The 19,172-nt window shown below is 47.9% G+C and overlaps 1 protein-coding gene across 1 annotated transcript in view; it reads right to left on the bottom strand.

Annotated features, from left to right (window-relative positions):
- The window catches only part of BFSP2 (beaded filament structural protein 2), a 46,042-nt gene continuing 26,870 nt past the window's right edge, over positions 1 to 19,172 (bottom strand). The window contains exons 5-7 of the mRNA XM_070391161.1: positions 8,763 to 8,909; positions 3,690 to 3,910; positions 1 to 295 (exon numbers count right to left, since the gene is read on the bottom strand). Coding sequence (XP_070247262.1) covers positions 292 to 295; positions 3,690 to 3,910; positions 8,763 to 8,909 — 372 coding nt within the window. The 3' untranslated portion in view covers positions 1 to 291. The remainder of the gene's footprint in view (positions 296 to 3,689; positions 3,911 to 8,762; positions 8,910 to 19,172) is intronic.

Below are 19,172 nucleotides of genomic sequence, written 5' to 3'. Positions count from 1 at the left end.
CAGGTGGTCAGACTGCACACGAAGCATTTATTTGCAGAGGGACAGGGAGGTTGCCCAAGCCACAGACTACTTCAGTTTAAGGCTGAAGGACCCTCTCTACTTCTAGGAAGCTTTTCAGCTCAAGGGAATCTAGCAGGGAATCCAGCTCCGGGCGGGGGGTGGGGGGGTGGGGGGGGGGGATGGGAGGCTGTTTGGGGTAGATGTGGGAGCAGGGGGGGAAGACTCCTCAAGGAACTTCATTGACCACTTGGTGAGAAGGCAGCATTTTCTTCATGAAAAGAAGTTTCTCCACTAGCTGAAACAAATCAACAAAAACACATTTGAGTGAGAGAAGCTATGGATGACTGAAAATTGGTAAAGAGATCACAATAAGATTATAGGAAAGGTAGGAATCTCGTGGAAAGAAGTTGGCCTCTGGAATAAGACAACTTGGGTTTCTTTTTCTTTTTTATAGATTTGAAAGAGAGGAAGGGGGAGAGAGAGAAACATCGATCTGTTGTTCCACTTATTTATACATTCACTAGAGGCCCGGTGCTTGGAATTTATGCACTGGTAGGGTCCCTAGGCCTGGCTGGCGATCAGGGCCGATATGGGCCTTCCAGCTGCTGGCCGGGCTTTCCTTCTGACTGCAAGCTGGGGCCTCCCTTCGTTCCATGCCGCCCCCTGGTGGCCAGCGCACATCATAGCTAGCAATTGAACTCCCAGTCTCCCAGTCAAACTCCTGAGGGGACACTTTGCACATTAGCCTTTTATATATACAGACTAGAGGCCCGGTGCATGAAATTCATGCACTCGGGGGTGGGGGGTGGGGCGCTCAGCCCGACCTGAGCTCTCTTGTAGTCTGTGAGCCTTCGGGGGATGTCTGACTGATGGCTTAGGCCTGCCCCCCGCAGGGAGCGGGCCTAAGCCATCAGTTGGACATCCCCAGCGCGGCTGCGGAGGCGGGAGAGGCTCCTGCCACTGCCGCTGCGCTCACTAGCTGTGAGCCTGGCTTCTGGCTGAGCAGTGCTCCCCCTTTGGGAATGCACTGACCATCAGGGGGCAGCTTCTGCATTGAGCATCTGCACCCTGGTGGTCAGTGCACGTCATAGCAACTGGTCGTTCTTTCATCGGGCCAAAACTGGCTCTCTGACATCCCCCAAGGGGTCCCAGATTGCAAGAGGGAGCAGGCCAGGCCGAAGGATCCCACGGGTGCATAATTGGGGCCAGGGAGGGACTTGGGAGGTTGGCCAGCCAGGGAGGGGCCACAGGAGGGCTCCAGGGCGTGTCCAGCCTGTCTTGCTCAGTCCTGATTGGCTGGACCCCAGCAACAAGCTAACCTACTGGTTGGAGCGTCTGCCCCCTGGTGGTCAGTACATGTCATAGTGAGCAGTTGAGCAGCCTTAGCATATCATTAGCATATTATGCTTTGATTGGTTGCTTCTTGCATGTGCCTTGACCAGAAATTGAATCAGGAAGATGCTGTAACCAACTGAGCTACCTGGCCAGGGCCAACTTGGGTTTCAAATCCCTGCTCCATAGGTATTAGCTGAGTTACCTTGAGCAAATGACTGAAGCTCTCTGAGGCTTTCTTATCTGTAAAATGGAGATAATGATGTAGTCCTAGCAGGGTTTCAGGGGAAATGAAGAGAACAGAGAACCTAAAATTGTGCTGGCACACAGCAGGCACTCACTAAATGGTATTCTTACATTTTTGAAGAATATTCAGCTTAATTCACCACTTTTTTATATTTAAAACAAATTTGTGCATTTATTCAGATGTTCATAGGCATATGAAAAAATGAGCTTGGTTAGAAACATCCAGCTTTTATAGTCCACAGAAATGAATCCAATAACAAGACAGTTGGGAAGGAGCTGGATGGCACGTTTTCCACTTGAAAGGAGGAAGTGGCTTCCCTGTGGCGCTCTTGTTTCTGAAGAAAGGGATGTTACAGAGTCCCAGCTCTGGCTCTACCTCCTCGTGTGATCACAGAAAACCGCTTTTCTGTTCTGGGCCTTTGTAGTTTTGCTGGGATCACGGGGGTTGGACTATATAATTGCTAAGTTATCTCTTAGAACTGGTATTCTATTTCTTATTCAATGTATGCCATGGATGGGGCCTTGGAGGGAGATAGGAAGATATAGAATTATGATCAAAATAAAGGCTTGGATTTCCTTAAAGAGCTGGCAAGGAACTAGTCCCCAAACTCATGCATATGCTCCTGTAATCCTCACCCGTTAAAAAAGACTACATATATTCATCGATGTATATATGTGCATATATACACACGCATACATTCATATACATACTTAGACATATACTATATGTCATTTCTACCCTTGCCTCTCTCCAGTGTAGAGGCTGGAAAAAGTTGCTTTCCCAGAACCACTTGCAGGTAGGTATGGTCATGTGAGCACATCTGGTCAATGAGATAACAGGCAAAGTCCATTAGAGGACTTCTCAAAACATTTTTCCTTCACTGACTGATAAAAAGGTTACCCAGGAAAAGGCCTTTCTTGCTGCCCTCTCTTCCTTCCTTCTTCATCTTGTCATGAGTGAGGACCTGATGTCGGGAGCTGTGGGAGGCATTTGGACACCATATGGGACAAAGATGAAGACAAAAAGCCAATATACCGGGGATGGTATGTCAGATGGTATTTCATTGGGACCTAATGAAGTCATTGAGAAGCCTAGACCACCTCATTTCTGGGACTCTCAGATAAACGTGGTTTATGTCCTTGCTGTTCCCAGGGTGGTCTGTGGGCCGGCAGTATAGGCCTGACCTGCCCAGGTTTTGGGTGCACATTAAACTTCAGGTGCACTGGTGTATAGCCCCGTTAATTAGGCTCTATTACATGCAGCTGAAAGCATTCCTAACAGATACGATGTATGCACAGTAAGTCCTCACGTGACATTGTCAGTAGGTTCTGGGAACTATGATGAAATGATATAAAGGGTGTCCCAAAATTCATGAAAGATTTGAATTTTGCGTGAGCATTAACAACAACAACAAAATAAAAGTCTAATTTTACTTGGTTTATTGAATCAGATTCTAATATCTGTTGCCCTTTGATTTCAATCCCTTCAATTTGATAAGCATTACCAAGTACCAATTATGGCCCAGGAGCAGGGACAGTGAAGACCAATGAAGACCACGGCTTTGCGTATGTGCCAGCAAAGCTGTGGAGGCCATTTACCCGATGTGCTATTCCATACATAACCCTATACTGTATACTTTATGAATCAATAAAAAATTTACAAATTTTAATTATAAACCTGTGTTTTCTATCAAAATTACTTCTTGTGTGAATTTTGGGACACCCTATATAAGGAAGCCAGTTTGACTACAGAATATAAACAAGCGTTAAATTCCTATGGCATCTCATCAATGTTATAATGAAATGATGTTGAACTAAATGACCTTATTGGAGAACCTGCTGCACTAGGTATGTTTTAACATTTATGTGTGTATGTGTGTATCTGTTTATATGGTTATAAACAGGTGTAACACATTTATGTATACATGCACATTTATAATATATATTTGTGGAAGGACAGAGTGAGGCTATGGGAGTGTGGGTGTGTGTGTGTATGTTTTGGGGAGTTTAGGGATGATTTCTTCTATCTTAATTACTTCTATAGTGTTTGAAAATAAATATTTTAAACGATGAGTTGTGCTCCTTTTATAATGAAGTAAGAAGAGACCTACCGGCTCTCCTCCCGGTCCAGGAGGACAAGGTAGGACGCCACGTCCCTCTGCAGCTGGCACCTGTGCGCCAGCAGCTGCTCGCGGGTCTGCTGCTGCTGCTCCGCCTCCGCACGCATCTCCCGGAGCTCCGCCTCCAGCCTGTGGACCACGGCGCCCAGGTTCTGCAGCTCCAGGTCATGCCAGTGCTTGGCGTCCTGCAGAGTGTTCTCCAGGCCTCGTTTCTGCAAAAGAGGGAGCACGTCCAAACTCAAGGCCGACGGGCAGGGCCCTTGGAGAGGGAGGTGTGCAGGGCACTGGGAGGGGCTGGCATTGGGCTGGTCGGTTGCTAGGTTTACGTGGCTTGGTGCGTAAATCATGAATCCTCAGGAGGCCAGACTCTTGTTTAGTCTAATTCACTGATCCTTCTGATGGGGGTGGGGGTGGATATGTGTGTATGAGAGACATGGGTGGGTGTGTGGGATGGAGGGGAGGAAGAGAAGACGGAAAAAGAGGGAGAGGGAGAGAGATGAGATATAAGAACAAGAGATGAGTGAGAAAATGAGGAAACAAATGAGAGAGAAACTGACACACACAGAGAAGCAGTCTGCAGGTGTTTCTTCAAAGAAACCTTGCTCTCTGAGCTGCCTCTGGGCCTTTTTTGATCGTTTTCTCAGCCCTATCCCCTCCACTGCCGAAACCCCACCCATCATTCAGCTAAAATGCTGTCTCCTCTGCACCCTTCCCCAGATGATCAGAATGACAATGGACGTCTCTGGCCGTTCTGTGCTCAGCAGTTGTGTCTTTAGTGTTTTAGGTGCCCATTTGGGCTAATTCCTCTTCCTCTGGTTCCCCCTTCCCTGTGGGTTCCCCACCGCCCCATCCTGAACCTGTTACTCTCTGAGCTGTTTCCCGGGCCTGTTAGCTGGTCTCTCCCACACTCACGATTTTCCCAGTCTCTCTGCCAATGGCTCCTGCAGTGATTCTTTTAGCACAGACTTCTCTCCTCTTTCCAAGCCCTGACCCACTACTGAACTTCCTACTGGAAATATGTGCAGTCCAGCGCACCTCAAATCAAGGCGTGCAAAACGGACCTGTTGGTCTTTCCTATCCTGCACTTCAGCAGGTGAACTGAGAACTAGAAACTGGGGAAGGACACACCCCTGGTCTTCTTGCTTCTCTCCCAAACTCAGTCATTACTGAATCCCGTCCCTCATATATTCTGAAAAGTTTTCACATGTGTGCCCTCTCTTCTCCAGCCACCAGTGCCCAGGATGGATGCGCATCACCTCTCCTCAAGGGGGACCTCCGTGGCCTCTTAGCTCATCCTTCTGCCTCTAGTTCCTCCTTGGGCTGCATTCCCCACACGGAAGCTCCGGTGCTCTGTCTAAAGTCCAACTCTGGGCGGGTATCCCCTCTGCTTTAACCTCACCCCCAAGCTCTCCAGGGTCCCTAACATGGCACCCATGACTGGCCCAGCTTGGTTTGTGAGTAGTGATTGTTGACATTGGACCTGTAACACCTGTGATTTGGAAAAAATATTTTACAGAGCCATGGCTGGGTCATCTGTTTACAGGTTTGGCTCCATGTTCACAGGTGACTCTACCATGAGGCCTAGGGTCCTTTGATGACTCAGGACCCACTGCCCAAGCCCCAGCTCTCCCCCCTAAGTCCTGACATCCTGGCCTGGTTCCCACAGAGACGCCTGAGCTGAGTGACTATGATAAGGCCACTGCTGCGGGTGTCCCAGCCCTGGCCTGCGAGGGGACATGGATTGCACCAGCGAGCATGCTGTGGTCACAGCAGCACGCTTACTCCCCAGCTTATGGAAATTGGAAGGGATGCCCTTGAATTATAGACCCTCCAGAAAGTAAAATAGTGATCTGTGATTTCTGGTCTTGAATTCCTGATCTGACTGAACACAGAGCTCTGTAGGCCTCAAGCACCATTATTGGTGCCTGGCTGCTCATATACGGTATCTTGTTGGAAAAGGCGCTGAACATCTCATCAGCTTGGCTGTGGGGGCCTTGTGTGTGCACAGGCTGCTCTGACTGAGGGCCAGTAACACAGCAGATAAATAGGACGGCCAAGGTAGGTCCTCAAGTGAAAGAGAGGAAGTGGAATTTTAGAGCGTCACCCGGCTCGTGAGTAGAGGAAGCAGGATTTGATTGCAGAGCCTGAGCGCCAAACCCCAACCCCATAGGCTGGCTGTGGTCTAGGACAGAGATAGAGCCAGAAGGGCTTGGCTCCTGCACTGATTACTATGTTAATGGGAAAATCCCTGAGCCACAGATTTCTCATTTGCAAAATGGGATGGCAGTCACGGTCCTGCCCACTTCTCAATGTTTCTCTGAGGATGCGATGAGAGAGTGCATATGAGCATGTTCTTACTATCAGTGTCAGTGTCACTTTGAGGAAATTTGGGCACTGTACCAAGCAATCTGGGGACATAAAAGTAATGAAGCCTGGGTCCTGCCCTCAAGGAGTTAATGTGACTTTGGTGGAAGAGCTGATTTCAGCTCACGGACCACTCTGAACGTGAGTGCGTGGCGGGCGGGGGGTCACCCAGCTGTGGGAGTGAGGAGCTCGGCTCCTCGGGGGGTGTCACGTTTCTGTGTTTTCACCTCACCTGTGCCAAGGGTTTGGCAAGAGGAGCAGGTGGAGGCGGGCAGACTTGAGGGGAGGAGTCTCCTTCCAGCCACGGGAAGAACACATTAAGGGCTCAAGGCGGGAAAGGAAAGGACGAAATCTGGACATTAACAGGAAGATCTGGCAAAGGAGGGCTTTCTGTTGTAAGCCAAGCTCAGGCCATTCCAGGGGTTCGGACCCTGAAAATGCAGAATAGAGGAGGCATGTCCAGATGGTGCAGCACGAGACAGGGGCAGTCTGTGGAGGAAAGAGGCGGGGGATAAAGCTTCTGAGATCTTTTGAAGTGGGAAATGGAAACCAGAGACCTCAGGTTGGGGGGCCTTAACTTTATCCGCAGAATAATACAGGTGACAGCACCTGCTGAGGGGCGGAGGGGCGGGGTGCCGGGGGCTTGCTGAGAACAGAGGCTGGAGGGAGCAGCTGCTGGGGAACACAGGTCCCCTCTGCTTTGTTCAGTCATTTGTGCACAGGTTTTCAATCAAGTTGTGAGCTTTTAGAGGACAGGCACTATCCGATTCAGATTTGCCTCCCCAGGGGCTAAGGGAAGGCCTTGCACATCGCAGGCACCCAGTATACGTGTGTGGAATGTGTGCTGAGTGATGGGCCACATGCCACTGAGGAGTAATTCATCTGGGCTTTTTTTTTTTTTTATGATGTTGGCTTGAGGATATGTCCTCAACCTTTTGCCTGGAACTTTCTGTCGCCAGAAGAGTGACACTTTTGGCAGCCACAAGGACATCTGGGGAAGGAATGGCAGTCCCTTCACTGTGCCAAAAGCAACAGAGGTGAGAGGCAGCACCCCTAATATTAGGGTGTTTATCAAGGGTTATGGCAGGCGAATAAAACTGATTAGCATAACATTCACCTACCTCTGAGCAAATAATGCCATTGCTTTTAGATGCTTTTTTTTGTTTGTTTGAATGTGAAAGTAGCATTGCTTTAAACTGTAGTTTCCTGATTTCTCTCACCTCAGACCCTTTACTCACACCCCCTTGCTCTGACCCAGATCCCATCAGAGAATGAGAGGGACAGAAGAGGAGTAATGATGGCACCGGCCGGGTAGCTCAGTGGGTTAGAGCCAAGGTTGCAGGTTGGATCCCTGGTCAGGGCACATACAAGAAGCACCAATGACTACATTAATAAGTGGAACAACAAATCTCTCTCTCTCTCTGCCTTCCTCTCTCTCTCTCTCTCTCTCTCTCTCTAAGTCAGTCAATCAATAAAAAAAGAAGTGGAGCAATGAGATGCGTATCATGTTTGGCAGGAAGACTGAGCACCTTCCTGAGCTGGCTGGGCACTGTGTGACCTTGTTGGCCAGAGGACAATGGACCCAAGTGAACTGAAGGAACTGGAGTGATGGGATGCTCTTGGCAACAGGCAGAGATAAAACTGTTCCTGAGGGAAACTACTAGGATAAATGCCTGAGCTAACTTCATGGCAGGTGTGAAGATGGAGCCGATCTGGGTGGCAAAATTGAGATGCAGGTTTATGGGGCGTGGTGGGAGAAAGGGGCATCAACAGTGGTATCTGATCAGCCCGAGGACTTGAGGCTGATGGGGCGAGGGCTTCTTGGGCCTCAGTGGACTAGACCACCTCACCTACGCCAGCATCGCATGAACCAATGCCTTCGTGCTCGCTGGTTGACCTGGTACACATGGCCCCTGGAGGGCATCCAGGAGGAGCTGTGCTTGACAACCTAATAGAACTTTAGGGTGCCCCAGAGAGCAGAGGTGGACTGCTGGATTATTAATCGTTTAAATTAATAATAATAATTAATGATGTGAGAGATCTGCCCACAAGCCACAGTGAGTCTGAGGAGCTTACCAGGTGTCTTAGGATCGGTGCCCCAGAAGCAGAGCCTGAGACAGGGATCCTGGTGCGTGGGGATAATTAAGGAGCTGTTCCCGGGGAAAGGGGGCGCAAGGGAAGCAGGGCAGGGCTGGGCAGGGGAGGTGCTAAGCCAGGAGGTGGTCTCAGCCGGAGTCTGGCTGCAGCCTGACCCCACGGAGCCCCGGACAGTGAATTACCCCAGAGGCCTGGTTCCACTTTGAAGCAAGTGAGCTGGGCTTTTAAACCCCCTGTGAGTCGGTCATTGGCTGGGAAGGTGGGCTGGCCTGACACCCCCGCCCCCTTCCCACCTTCCACCCCCCCGCCCCCCCGCAGGTGTCTTCTGATTGGCTGAGGGCCATTCTCTGCAGAAGAGGGGCAGCTGGGAATGGGCATCTGTGGGCATGAGTGGCCACAGCAGAGGCCGGTGAGGCGTATCCCGGCCGGGCACTCGCCGGATCCACTATCCTTGTGATCCGGTATCGGATCGTCCTTCCAGGCCTCAGACTCCTACGCAGGGAGATGAAAGGCCCGGGCACACCGTGACCCGTGTGGCGACAGTTCAACCGCTGAGAGTTAAAATTGTCCCAAGAAATGCCAGGTGGCTCCTGGCCCACTCACCAGGGCCCGCAAGGACTCCATCTCCGCCTGCAGGCTCTGCACTTGGCGCGAGGTGCTGTGCAGCTCCGCCCTGCGGGCAGCAGCCAGCCGCTCCTCCTCCTCCTCCTCCTCCAGGCTCTGCGCCCCGCGGGCCTCCGCCTCCTGCTGCTGCGGACAGGGAGTCTTGGTGAGCCGGAGCAGTGAGCCCCTGGCCGTCCTCCCCTCTCCCCCTTTCTAACGCCCTCCCCGCTGCTTCAGGCTCCGAGGAACCGGCTACTGGATTTAAAAATTCCTCTTTTTCTATAGGCGCCCACACCAGCTCGTATACAGACATTTATTCAGTTTGAACACGTGACGCAAGCAAATAGAATGCAATTTAAAAGATTTTCCAAAGAATATACGGTAGGAAGTATATAGAGTCCTTTTCTCGCTGTGCGCTAATTACCCAGCTCTCCTGTTTGCAGTTTTTGTTTTGTTTTGTTTTTTTAAAATAAATTTTATTGATTTTTTACAGAGAGGAAGGGAGAGAGATAGAGAGCTAGAAACATCGATGAGAGAGAAACATCGATCAGCTGCCTCCTGCACATCTCCCACCGGGGATGTGCCGGCAGCCCAGGTACATGCCCCCCGGCCGGAATCGAACCTGGGACCCCTCAGTCCACAGGCCGACACTCTATCCACTGAGCCAAACCGGTTTTGGCTGTTTCCAGTGTTTTATTCCTCCTTCCAGAAATACTTCAAATATGTATGACATTCCCCCTTGTTTGGTCCTTATTATATCTTAGAAATTATTCTAGCATATCAGCATATATCCATCAGTTACATTCTTTTAAAAAAATCTTTATTGTCGAAAACATTACATATGCCCCCGTTTTCCCCTCACTGACCCCTTCTAGCTCCCCTCCGCCCCCCAGTTAGATTGGATTCTTTTTAACGGCCACATAGAACAGTGGGGCCTGGACTTACGAGTGTCCCGACTAACGAGTTTTTGAGATACCAGCTGTCTCTCGGCTGATTTTTTGCATTGAGTTGATAGAGTAATTTGAGTTAACAAGCTCCTTAACGAGCTAGGTCTCAGAACGAATTAAACTCGTAAGTCAAGGCCCCACTGTATTGCCTTACTCAGAAGTCGCCCATCGATGGACACTTAGGTGGCTTCCAGTCTTTGCCTGTTACAATCAATGGTGCAAAGAATAACCTATATCCCTCATCTTGATTACACGGGAATATCTCTGGGGGTAAATTCCTCTTGTGGAATTGCTGAGTCAAACTGGCAGGCTTTGCAATTTTGATAAATGTTGCCAAATTGCCCTCCAGGGAGTTTGTAACCCCTCCCAGCACCATAAGGCAGATTAATCGTTAGCCAACTTGATCTGATACGTTTCCTTGAAAAAAACATGTCTGGTCACACTTGTGACTATCAAGGGGACGGCCTGGGTTTTGAACCTTCTCCCTGAGCGAGATGGACATATTGTGATTCCTCCCATACGTTCAGGGAGCAGGTCATTGTTACTCTGCTCTTTGCCGGGGAAAAGGGGAAAAAATGAGAGATCACCCACATCTCTAACTTCAAGCCAAGTCTGATGGCATATCACCAAGCCCGTGATGTAGGAGAAAAATCTGTTTTGTCTCCTAGGTTACTGGCTCTTTTGATTGACCATGTTTACTACATATGAATACTTATTTATAGAATTGTGCAAAAATAGTCCAATCTAGTTGACTGGCTAAGAAACCCAAGTCAAAAGGCTCATATCTCAGTAGTAGTTCTTCCAGTTCTTGCTGTTTAAGGGCTGTAAGGAACTCAACAAAAATGCCCATTAAAGGCCTGGGATCTGCTAAAGGAGAACTGAAGCCGTGGGCCCAGCTCCGACTGGTTGGCCCTTGGCTGTGTGTCCCTGGGCCATGACTCAGCCTCTCTGAGTCCCAGTCCCTGCCCATAGAATCCAGTGACGAGTGGAGAAGGATAATCACATGATGACTGTCTCCTGAATCACTTGAGGCTTCTAACAGGTTATGCATGTAGAAGCCTTTAGAACCTTAAAAGCATGCAAATATTGGCTGTATATGTTTCCTTTACATATGTTTTTATTGATTTTTTTAAATAGAGAGGAAGGGAGAGAGAGAAACATTTATTAGAGAGAAACATAGATCGGCTGCTTCCTGTACGCCCCCTACTGGAGATCAAGCCCAAAACCAGGCATGTGTCCTGACCTGGGAATTGAACTGGTTCTTGGGACGATGCTCAATTCACTGAGTTACACTGGCTGGGCTGCATATGTTTTCTATATGTGAAAAGTAGTATTAGCTAATACATGAGTTTGTACAAGCCACTATGACTTGACTACTACTAATGATAACTAACGTGTGTGAAGCTCTTACTCAGTGCCAAAACTCTGTGAACAACTTTTAGTCCGTGATCTCCTTTAATCTTTACAACCCTATGAAGCAAGTGTCATTACTGTTACCATTTTATATGAGGAAACTGAGGCACAGAGAGATTGAGTTTTTTTTCCCAGATCATATGGCCTAAGAGGGCCAGAGCCGGGACTCAAGCGCAGCCGCAGACCCCAGCCGCTGCCACCAATTCATCAACTTAAGACCCTGAAATTGGGGTTGTCTTCCCCAAAGTGAAGGTGGGTCACTCTAAAATATCCTCATTGTCTTCCTGGGATCAGTAGCTCTGTTCTTCCTTCTCTCTTTGGGGTTGGGCCTGGTCAGATGGGCTGTGTGGGAGGGTGGGAGGCAGGAGAGGGGGTGTCCTGACAGACAAATGGAATCAGATAACACGGCTACACAGAGAGGCCGGGGCAGTGTGAGCTGGAGCCGGTTCCTAACAGTGTACAAGAGCTGCCAGTTAAATTTTCAGGAATTTTGTAAGCCAGTTATTAAACACAGCCATTATTAAAAATTAAATCATATCAACTCACAATAAGTTATATGAAAAAAATGGTGCCTGGCTGGTGTGGCTCAGTGGTTGAGTGGCAACCCAGGAACCAAGAGGTCACCAGTTCTATTCCTAGTCAAGGCACATGCCCGGTTGTTGGCTCGATCCCTGGTGGAGGTTGTGCAGGAGGCAGCCAATGGATGACCCTCTCTCATAGATGTTTCTATCTCTCGATCCCTCTCTCTTCCTCTCTCTCTCTCTCAAAATCAATAAAAATATATTTTTAAAATGCTAATAAATACTCAAAACACATCACTTGCTAATTATTTACATTTTATCATTATCTGTGCTACTGAGGTTTATTTACATTGATGGTACCTGTGTGGTGGGAGTCGATGGTGTGTTTCTGCCCAACTCTTCCCAACTCATTCACATCATGTTATTAGTTTGAAATAAGGGTGAGAGTATTGACACCGTGGAAATTGGCAAACTCCACAAATCAGAGATTGAATTACTATTTTATGGACTGTCTAGATTTTAAAAAGGGATGCATAAAATATTAACAGTGCAGATTAAACTTAAAAGTGGGTCCTGTCGGTAGTTGTTGCATTGGGAATGGCACAAAAATTAGCAAGAATATTTTTCCAATATTTGAAAACTATTATCTGATTCATAAAGAAGTTACATTATTGCCCAGCTGGTGTGGATCAGTGGTTGAGCATCTACCTATGAACCAGGAGGTTGTGGTTTGATTCCCAGTTGGGCACATGCCTGGGTTTCGGGCTTGATCCCCAGTGGGGGGTGTACAGGAGGCAGCTGATCAATGGTTCTCTCTCATCATTGATGTTTCTATCTCTCTCTCCTTCTTCCTTCCTATATTAAAAAAAAAAAGAAGCTTCATCATTGACAAATGAACTCATTAAGGTTATTGAAAATATCAACCAAAATTCGCATCAGAGCTATCCTCATTCATCATTGTTGTGAGTGACTTTTTGTATAATCAGATATTAATAATCAAACATTTTTCTGTAGTCTGATTTTATGATACTATTGCTGATGATATAAGTATAAAAACAGTTGTCGGGTTTTGCAAGAAATAGCAAGCCACATTGAAGTTATAGCAGGTGTAAATGGGAAAGCAAAGCATTTTATCTTAAAATGTATGTAATTACTAAAATTAGACAAATAAAACATCAACCAAAAGTCTTTGCCACCTTGAAGTGGTATTGTGAATTTGATTGGCATGTAAATACCTATGCTTACATTGCCCCCATCCCACCCCCTGAGAGCAGTTGTGAAAGGTTGCCAGGACACCATGGGTGAGAGCCGGGCATGAGTGGAGGCCAAGCTCCATGGAGGGCATGTTTCAAAGCCCTGATGGGCGGGTCTGGGCTAGAGCTGCTGGCCAAGGCTATAGCCACAGAACCCATATGATCTGTCCCTCCTCTCAGCCCAGACAACGAGTGGCTTGTCTTCAGTGGTACGTACTGGTGTCTGGAGGGTTGAATCCCTGTGTCTTAGTGCCACTAGCAAGATGCTGTACCCAACTGTTTCCCAAGCATTCCTGGACAACCAGCATAGTGTTTCACACATCTGAATGCTAATTAAACTGTTTTTATTTTAACCAATTCACTTTTTTTTTCCAGTTTGCTTTTTCTTTTAATTTTTATTTATGGATTTAAGAGCGAGAAAGAGGAAGGGGTGGGGGAAGAGAGAAAAAGAAAGAGAGAGAGAGAAACATCATTTGTTGTTCCACTTACATATGCATTCATTGGTTGATCCTTGTATGTGCCCTGACCGGGGGTCAAACCCACAACAACCTTGGAGTATTGGGATGACACTCTAACCAACGGAGCTACCTGGCTGGGGCTTCACTTTTTTTTGTAAATAAACGTGTATAACATGGAAATTGTAAATCTGTTCTCAAATTTTAATGTGCATCGGCACCATCTGGGCGTTCTTGTAAAATCCAAGTCCCGATGCGGGAGACCCTGAGGGGCCCAGGAATCTGCATGTAAAACTGCCATGTGATGCCTGGTCCATGGAAGCAAATGTGTAGATCAGCACAGAAACCGACAGAACTGCTTTCCTTGCCATACATAGACGGTAACTGAAACAGTTCATCATCTTAAAACAAATCACCTGGAGGGGTGGGTAGGGGCTGGGAGGAGGGAGAGGGGAGAGGGGGATGGGAGATATCTGTAATACTATCAGCAATAAAAAATATATTTAAAAGTGAAAAAAAAACAACACCCAAACAACAACAACAACAAAACCCCACCCAAATCAATATGATTTTATTCTAGCAAATACTGCCTGCCAAGCAGCTGAATCCCAGAGCCCGCTTTCTCTTGTTGAGAGGCGAGATTAACAAGTATAAGAGAAGTGTTAATGACCCACCGGCACCAAAGGACACTTCCTTATACAGTTCACTTAAGATTGAAAGAGAAAAGGAATTAATTTGATCGCTATGGATGTCAGTGACATTTTATATCATGCCTCCTACTTTCTGAAACCCGCTTTCCACATCCTCGCCCTTCATCTGGGAACAGTTAAGCGCTTGAACTCACCTAGAAGTATCACATGTCCTTCTCCAGTGGCTTTTTAGATTTATGCTTTCTAGTTATTGCAATAACTCTATTTCTATTTCCATTTCAACCCAGTGCCTCCGGATTTCTCCTTGCAGACCACACAGTAGTCTACCACATAGTAGACCCCGAGGCTAGGAAGGCAGGGCTGTTTTGTTGCTCTGTGCAGTTGCCAGGATGTGTAATGAGATTCAAATATGTTGGTCCCCAGGCCTTCAAACCAGCTTGAAACCTTGGCCCCACCGCGCAGGAGCTGGGCTGCCCATGGTTGCACTCGGTCTATATTTCTGGGGGTAGGAGAGCATGTGGACATTTTGAAATATGGGGAAAAACTTCAAATTACAAAAATGTTAATTACATGTTCATGTCGCTGCCTGTGAAGGATGGATGCGAGAGAAGAAAGGCAGCATGCTTTTGAGTGAGTCAGAATGAAGCAGGTGAGAGTCTCCAAATGGAGGGGGAAAAGCCATCTCCAAACCCAGCCCACTTTGTGGAGTAGCACTGCCATTTCCCAAAACGTCCTTGGCAATGACCTGGAGGCGGAAGAAATGCCACTGTGCAGTGTGAGGGGAGGGGGGAGCTTGGAGGAGGCAGAGTGGAGAGGCACCAGGCAGGTGTGTGCTCAGCAGCACGTACACAGGCTGCACGGGCAGGGGCTGAAACGTGTGTGTCCTGCCTTGCCCTGAGCAGGCGCTGTGCGGGGTTCAGAAGCTCTCTGGGTTTTGTAACGGTGAAAAACAGCCACGCTCCGCTGCACAGCACAACTGACTGCTTTGTTCTAAGTGTCTTGGCCTCCCAGGATCATAGTAACCTCGTTATATTCATTGTCCTGGAGAAAGACAAGGCAATGGAGCCCTGGGGGTACCGGGTTCCCAGTCTAGTATCACAGAGCACCAGAATCCCGCGGGGAAGGCACAGGGCCTTGGTCTGGAAAGATCCTCACAGAGCCCGGCATAGGCATGTAGCCCCTCGGACATTCTACAAGATGTCACTGCTTGTTCTTTTATTCTTTTAAACCTCAACTGAGGACATGGAGAGAGAGAGAGAGAGAGAGAGAGAGAGAGAGAGAGAGAGAAGAGAGAGAGAGAGAAAGAGAGAGAGGGAGAGAGAGATTGGTTGCCTCCCCCATGCATCCCAGCAAGCAGGACCCGTAATCAAACCCATGACCCTTTGGTGCACTGACCATTGAGCAAGACAGGGTACGTTTGTTCATTAAGAAAACGAATCATTGTTCCCCACTCCACGCAATCTGTGTAGGCCAGCCTGGCAGTGAGGGTGTCAGTTCAGGGAGGGGCTATATAGTGAATCTGACAGGCTCAGTGACGGAAAGTAGCCTTGCGGGATGATTTGATCATAAATTCCTAAGTGAGCAGGTCACGGTGGTAGTCACACCCCAGGTATGTAACTCCCTTTATGAAAGGTTTGTCTTTGTTCTGAGCCCTGTCCATTGTTCTTGCTCATCTAGGTTAACAGCCCTTTGCGATGCCAAAGGAATCCTCTTTTCCAGACCCCCTCGGGGGCACATGATCTTGTTGCATCCTTATACACCTTCACTATTTGCAGTACATGTTAACGATCATTACTTTTAATGCTACATCCATTTCATGTTATTCCATTTGATGACGGCTGTAAAAATCCTTTCTTAAAGGTTACAGAGGCAGCCCAAGGTAATGTAAAAGAAGTACTGTGTATCTCTCCATTTTTATTTTTATCGAATCATAGAGATTTCCCCACCTTGTCTTCTCCAGCCTCCTTAATCTACCATCAGTGGATTTCATGTGATCCTCCTTATTTTCCTTCTTTGGTTCAAATGCATAAAAAGAACTGCATCACTGCCATTTCCATAGCATTTCCTCAGTCCATTGAGATCTCACTTTTGGGGATGTCCTCAGTTTGGCTCAAATAAACTCATACATTTTCTATAGGCTTGGACATTCTTTTTTTTTTTTTTTTTTTAAATATATTTTATTGATTTTTCACAGAGAAGAAGGGAGAGGGATAGAGAACTAGAAACATCTATGAAAGAGAAACATCGATCAGCTGCCTCCTGCACACTCCCCACTGGGGATGTGCCCGCAACCAAGGTACATGCCCTTGACCAGAATCGAACCTGGAACCCCTGAGTCCGCAGGCCGACGCTCTATCCACTGAGCCAAACCAGTTAGGGCTAGGCTTGGACATTCTTATGTCAACAGTAAGAGAGCATGGTTTGAATCATAGCTCGGCGACTTGCGTCAGTTACTTAATCTCCTGTGCCTCAGTTCCTTCCTCTATAAAATGGGTAAAATCACAATCCTATGTCACATTGAGAAGATTATATGAGGAAACAGCTATCAAGGACTTAGCTCAGGGCCTGGCACCTGGAAAGTGCTCACTCCATGCTTTGCCGAAGCTGCTTTCACCTCACATCCCTTCCTGCCTTGTGGAAGGTGGTCTTTCTCTCCATTGCCTCCCGCCTGCACCCCAGCCAACCTCCACATCAGATTGTGAGTACCCTCTGTGCAGGGACAACTTCTCAGTCACCCCTCTATCCTCTCTGACGTGGCTTTTTATACCCAGCACATGCTCGACTACACTTACTGAAGGTCTACGACATGTGCCAGGCACATGCTGGAGACCAAAGAAGAGGAAGATGCCCAGCTGGTGTGGCTCAGTGGTTGAGCATCAACCTAGGAACCAGGAGGTCATGGTTTGATTACCAGTCAGGTCACATGCCCGGGTTGTGGGCTCGATCCCCAGTGTGGGGTGTGCAGGAGGCAGCCCATTGATGATTCTCTTTCATCATTGATGTTTCTATCTCTCCCTCTCCCTTCCTCTCTGAAATAAATAAAAATATATTTTAAAAAAAGAAGAATAGAACTACCATATCTTCTAGCTATTTTACTTCGGGGTATTTATCTAAAGAATATGAAAACACTAATTCGAAAGGATATGTGCACCCTCATGTTCACTGCAGCATTATTTACAATAGCCAAGATAAGGAAGCAGCCTAAGTGTCTATATATGGGTGAATCGATATAGAATAGAATATGAATCAGCCATAGAAAAGAAAGAATTCTTGCCATTTGCAACAACATGGATAGACCGTGAGGGCATGATGCTAATTGAAATAAGCCAGATGGAGAAAGACAAATACCATATGATTTCACTTATACGTAAAAATCTAACCCCCCCAAACAAACAAACAAACAAATAAAACCGATCTCATAGACACAGAAAACAGGTTGTTGGTTAACAGAAGGGGAGAGGGTTTAGGGGGTGGGCGATATGAGCGAAAGGGTCAACTGTGTGGTGATGGATAGTAACTGGACTTTTGGTGGTGATCACTGTGTACAGATGTCGAATTATAATATTGATTCTACAGCTGAAACTTATGTAATGTTATAAACCAATTTTATCTCAAGTAAAAAAATAAAAGGACTTGGCAGATAAGTGGTAGGAAGTGCCGATGGCATCCACCTTTACCCCTCAGGCCTTATCACGTTAGTTCTTCTGGCTTCCTTTTGCTGCCGGTTCTGCACCTCTGCCTGAGCGCTTTCTCCAAAGACGGAAGGGTCCCTCTGCTAGCACACGGCAGAGGCCTGATGGAGCTGGTGCTAGTACCCCACTTCCTTGCCTTCCCCTCTCCTGTATTCTGTTCTGCTCCCCAGAACCCCCGTGGGGTACGTTCCAGGCTCCCACCGTGGTAGCTGGTTGGATAACATACTCTTTGTCGAGTCCCTTCTCTGCTCCTTCTTCTCCTGGTATATTGGTACTCTCTCCCCCTCCCCCAACGTCCCAAGTAAACTACCCCCACTTCTCCACTTCAATATTTGTCTCAGGATCCGTTTCTGGGGGAACCTAAACAAAGACATACATTCATCATGTCCATGAATGTTCAGCCTCCCGGCTGTAAGGGAATTAAATACACGTCTGTCTTCTCTCTGCAAAAGGTTTCAAAAGCCGGGCGTGCTAAGCCATTTCACATTCACGCTTTGCGGCCAAGACACGGACAAGAGGTGCTCAGGATGGGCAGATGTGAGCCCTCAGGGCCTGCCTGCAGCTGACAAAACTATTGACTGGAGGACTTGTGGCTGTCAGTTCTGATCTCTGTTGACGGCCGGAGGAATTCGCTCCTTCTGCAAATATTTTCAGAGCTCGGCCGCTCTGCGGGAGGCCCAGGCAGCACCGGCCGAACGTACACAAGTGCTGTGTGTGTTCTCTGAGATGCGGCCTTCAGACGACTCCATAAAAAAGACGCGAATGAGTCGGTTCAGAATGAATGTTTGCATTACTGTTGGGCTGGTGATGATTCTCAAGAGGGTGAGGGGTGGACAGTAATGACCAAGTTTTTTCTTTTTCTTTTTCACACTAGGCAGGATACACTCCTGTTCATGACAACGCCCCTCCCCCCTTTCGCAAAGAAAGAAACACTCCAGTGCGTGTGCACCCAGGAGTGTGGGGACAGAAGCAAGGCTGCAAACTGCTGGGCCACCGAGATTTAGCTTTGGGGGCAGAGCCAGGGAGAAACAACAGCCCCCGGCAGAGACAAGGTCCCTGGACCTGGACGGAGCCCGGCAGAACTAAATGAAGCCACACCCACCCACCCAGCGAGTGCCCGCTGCCCGCCCTGGGCCTCCGTTTCCCCACCTCTAAGGTGAAGGGGTGGAAATGGATGGTGGCTTCTAGGGTCATTAGTGATAAATATTCAGGACTCTCCTAAAGAAGAAGGAATGGACCCAAATCGAATCTACGGTTGGGTTTTGCTTTCCCTCTGAGTTGTTCACCTCTCACCAGGTTGGGTGGGGCTGCATTTTGTGGGGTTATCGGGCACTATTTGCCATAAAAGTGTTTGTTGTGACCTGCTCAAGGAACTAAAGGTTAGAAAGAGGAGAAGCTGTTGGAAGAGGGGTGGGGGGGGGGGGGGGGGGCAGCGGGGAAATGGAAGGTGTTTTCTGGGCTGGAGAACATTAAAGGCTC

This window comes from Myotis yumanensis, unplaced genomic scaffold, assembly GCF_028538775.1.
Source record: "Myotis yumanensis isolate MYYU_CA2020_CCGP unplaced genomic scaffold, mMyoYum1.0.hap1 SCAF_14, whole genome shotgun sequence".
NCBI classification, from domain to species: Eukaryota; Metazoa; Chordata; class Mammalia; order Chiroptera; family Vespertilionidae; genus Myotis; species Myotis yumanensis.
Note: the sequence above shows the minus strand (reverse complement) of the source record. Positions and strands in the feature narration are given on the sequence as shown.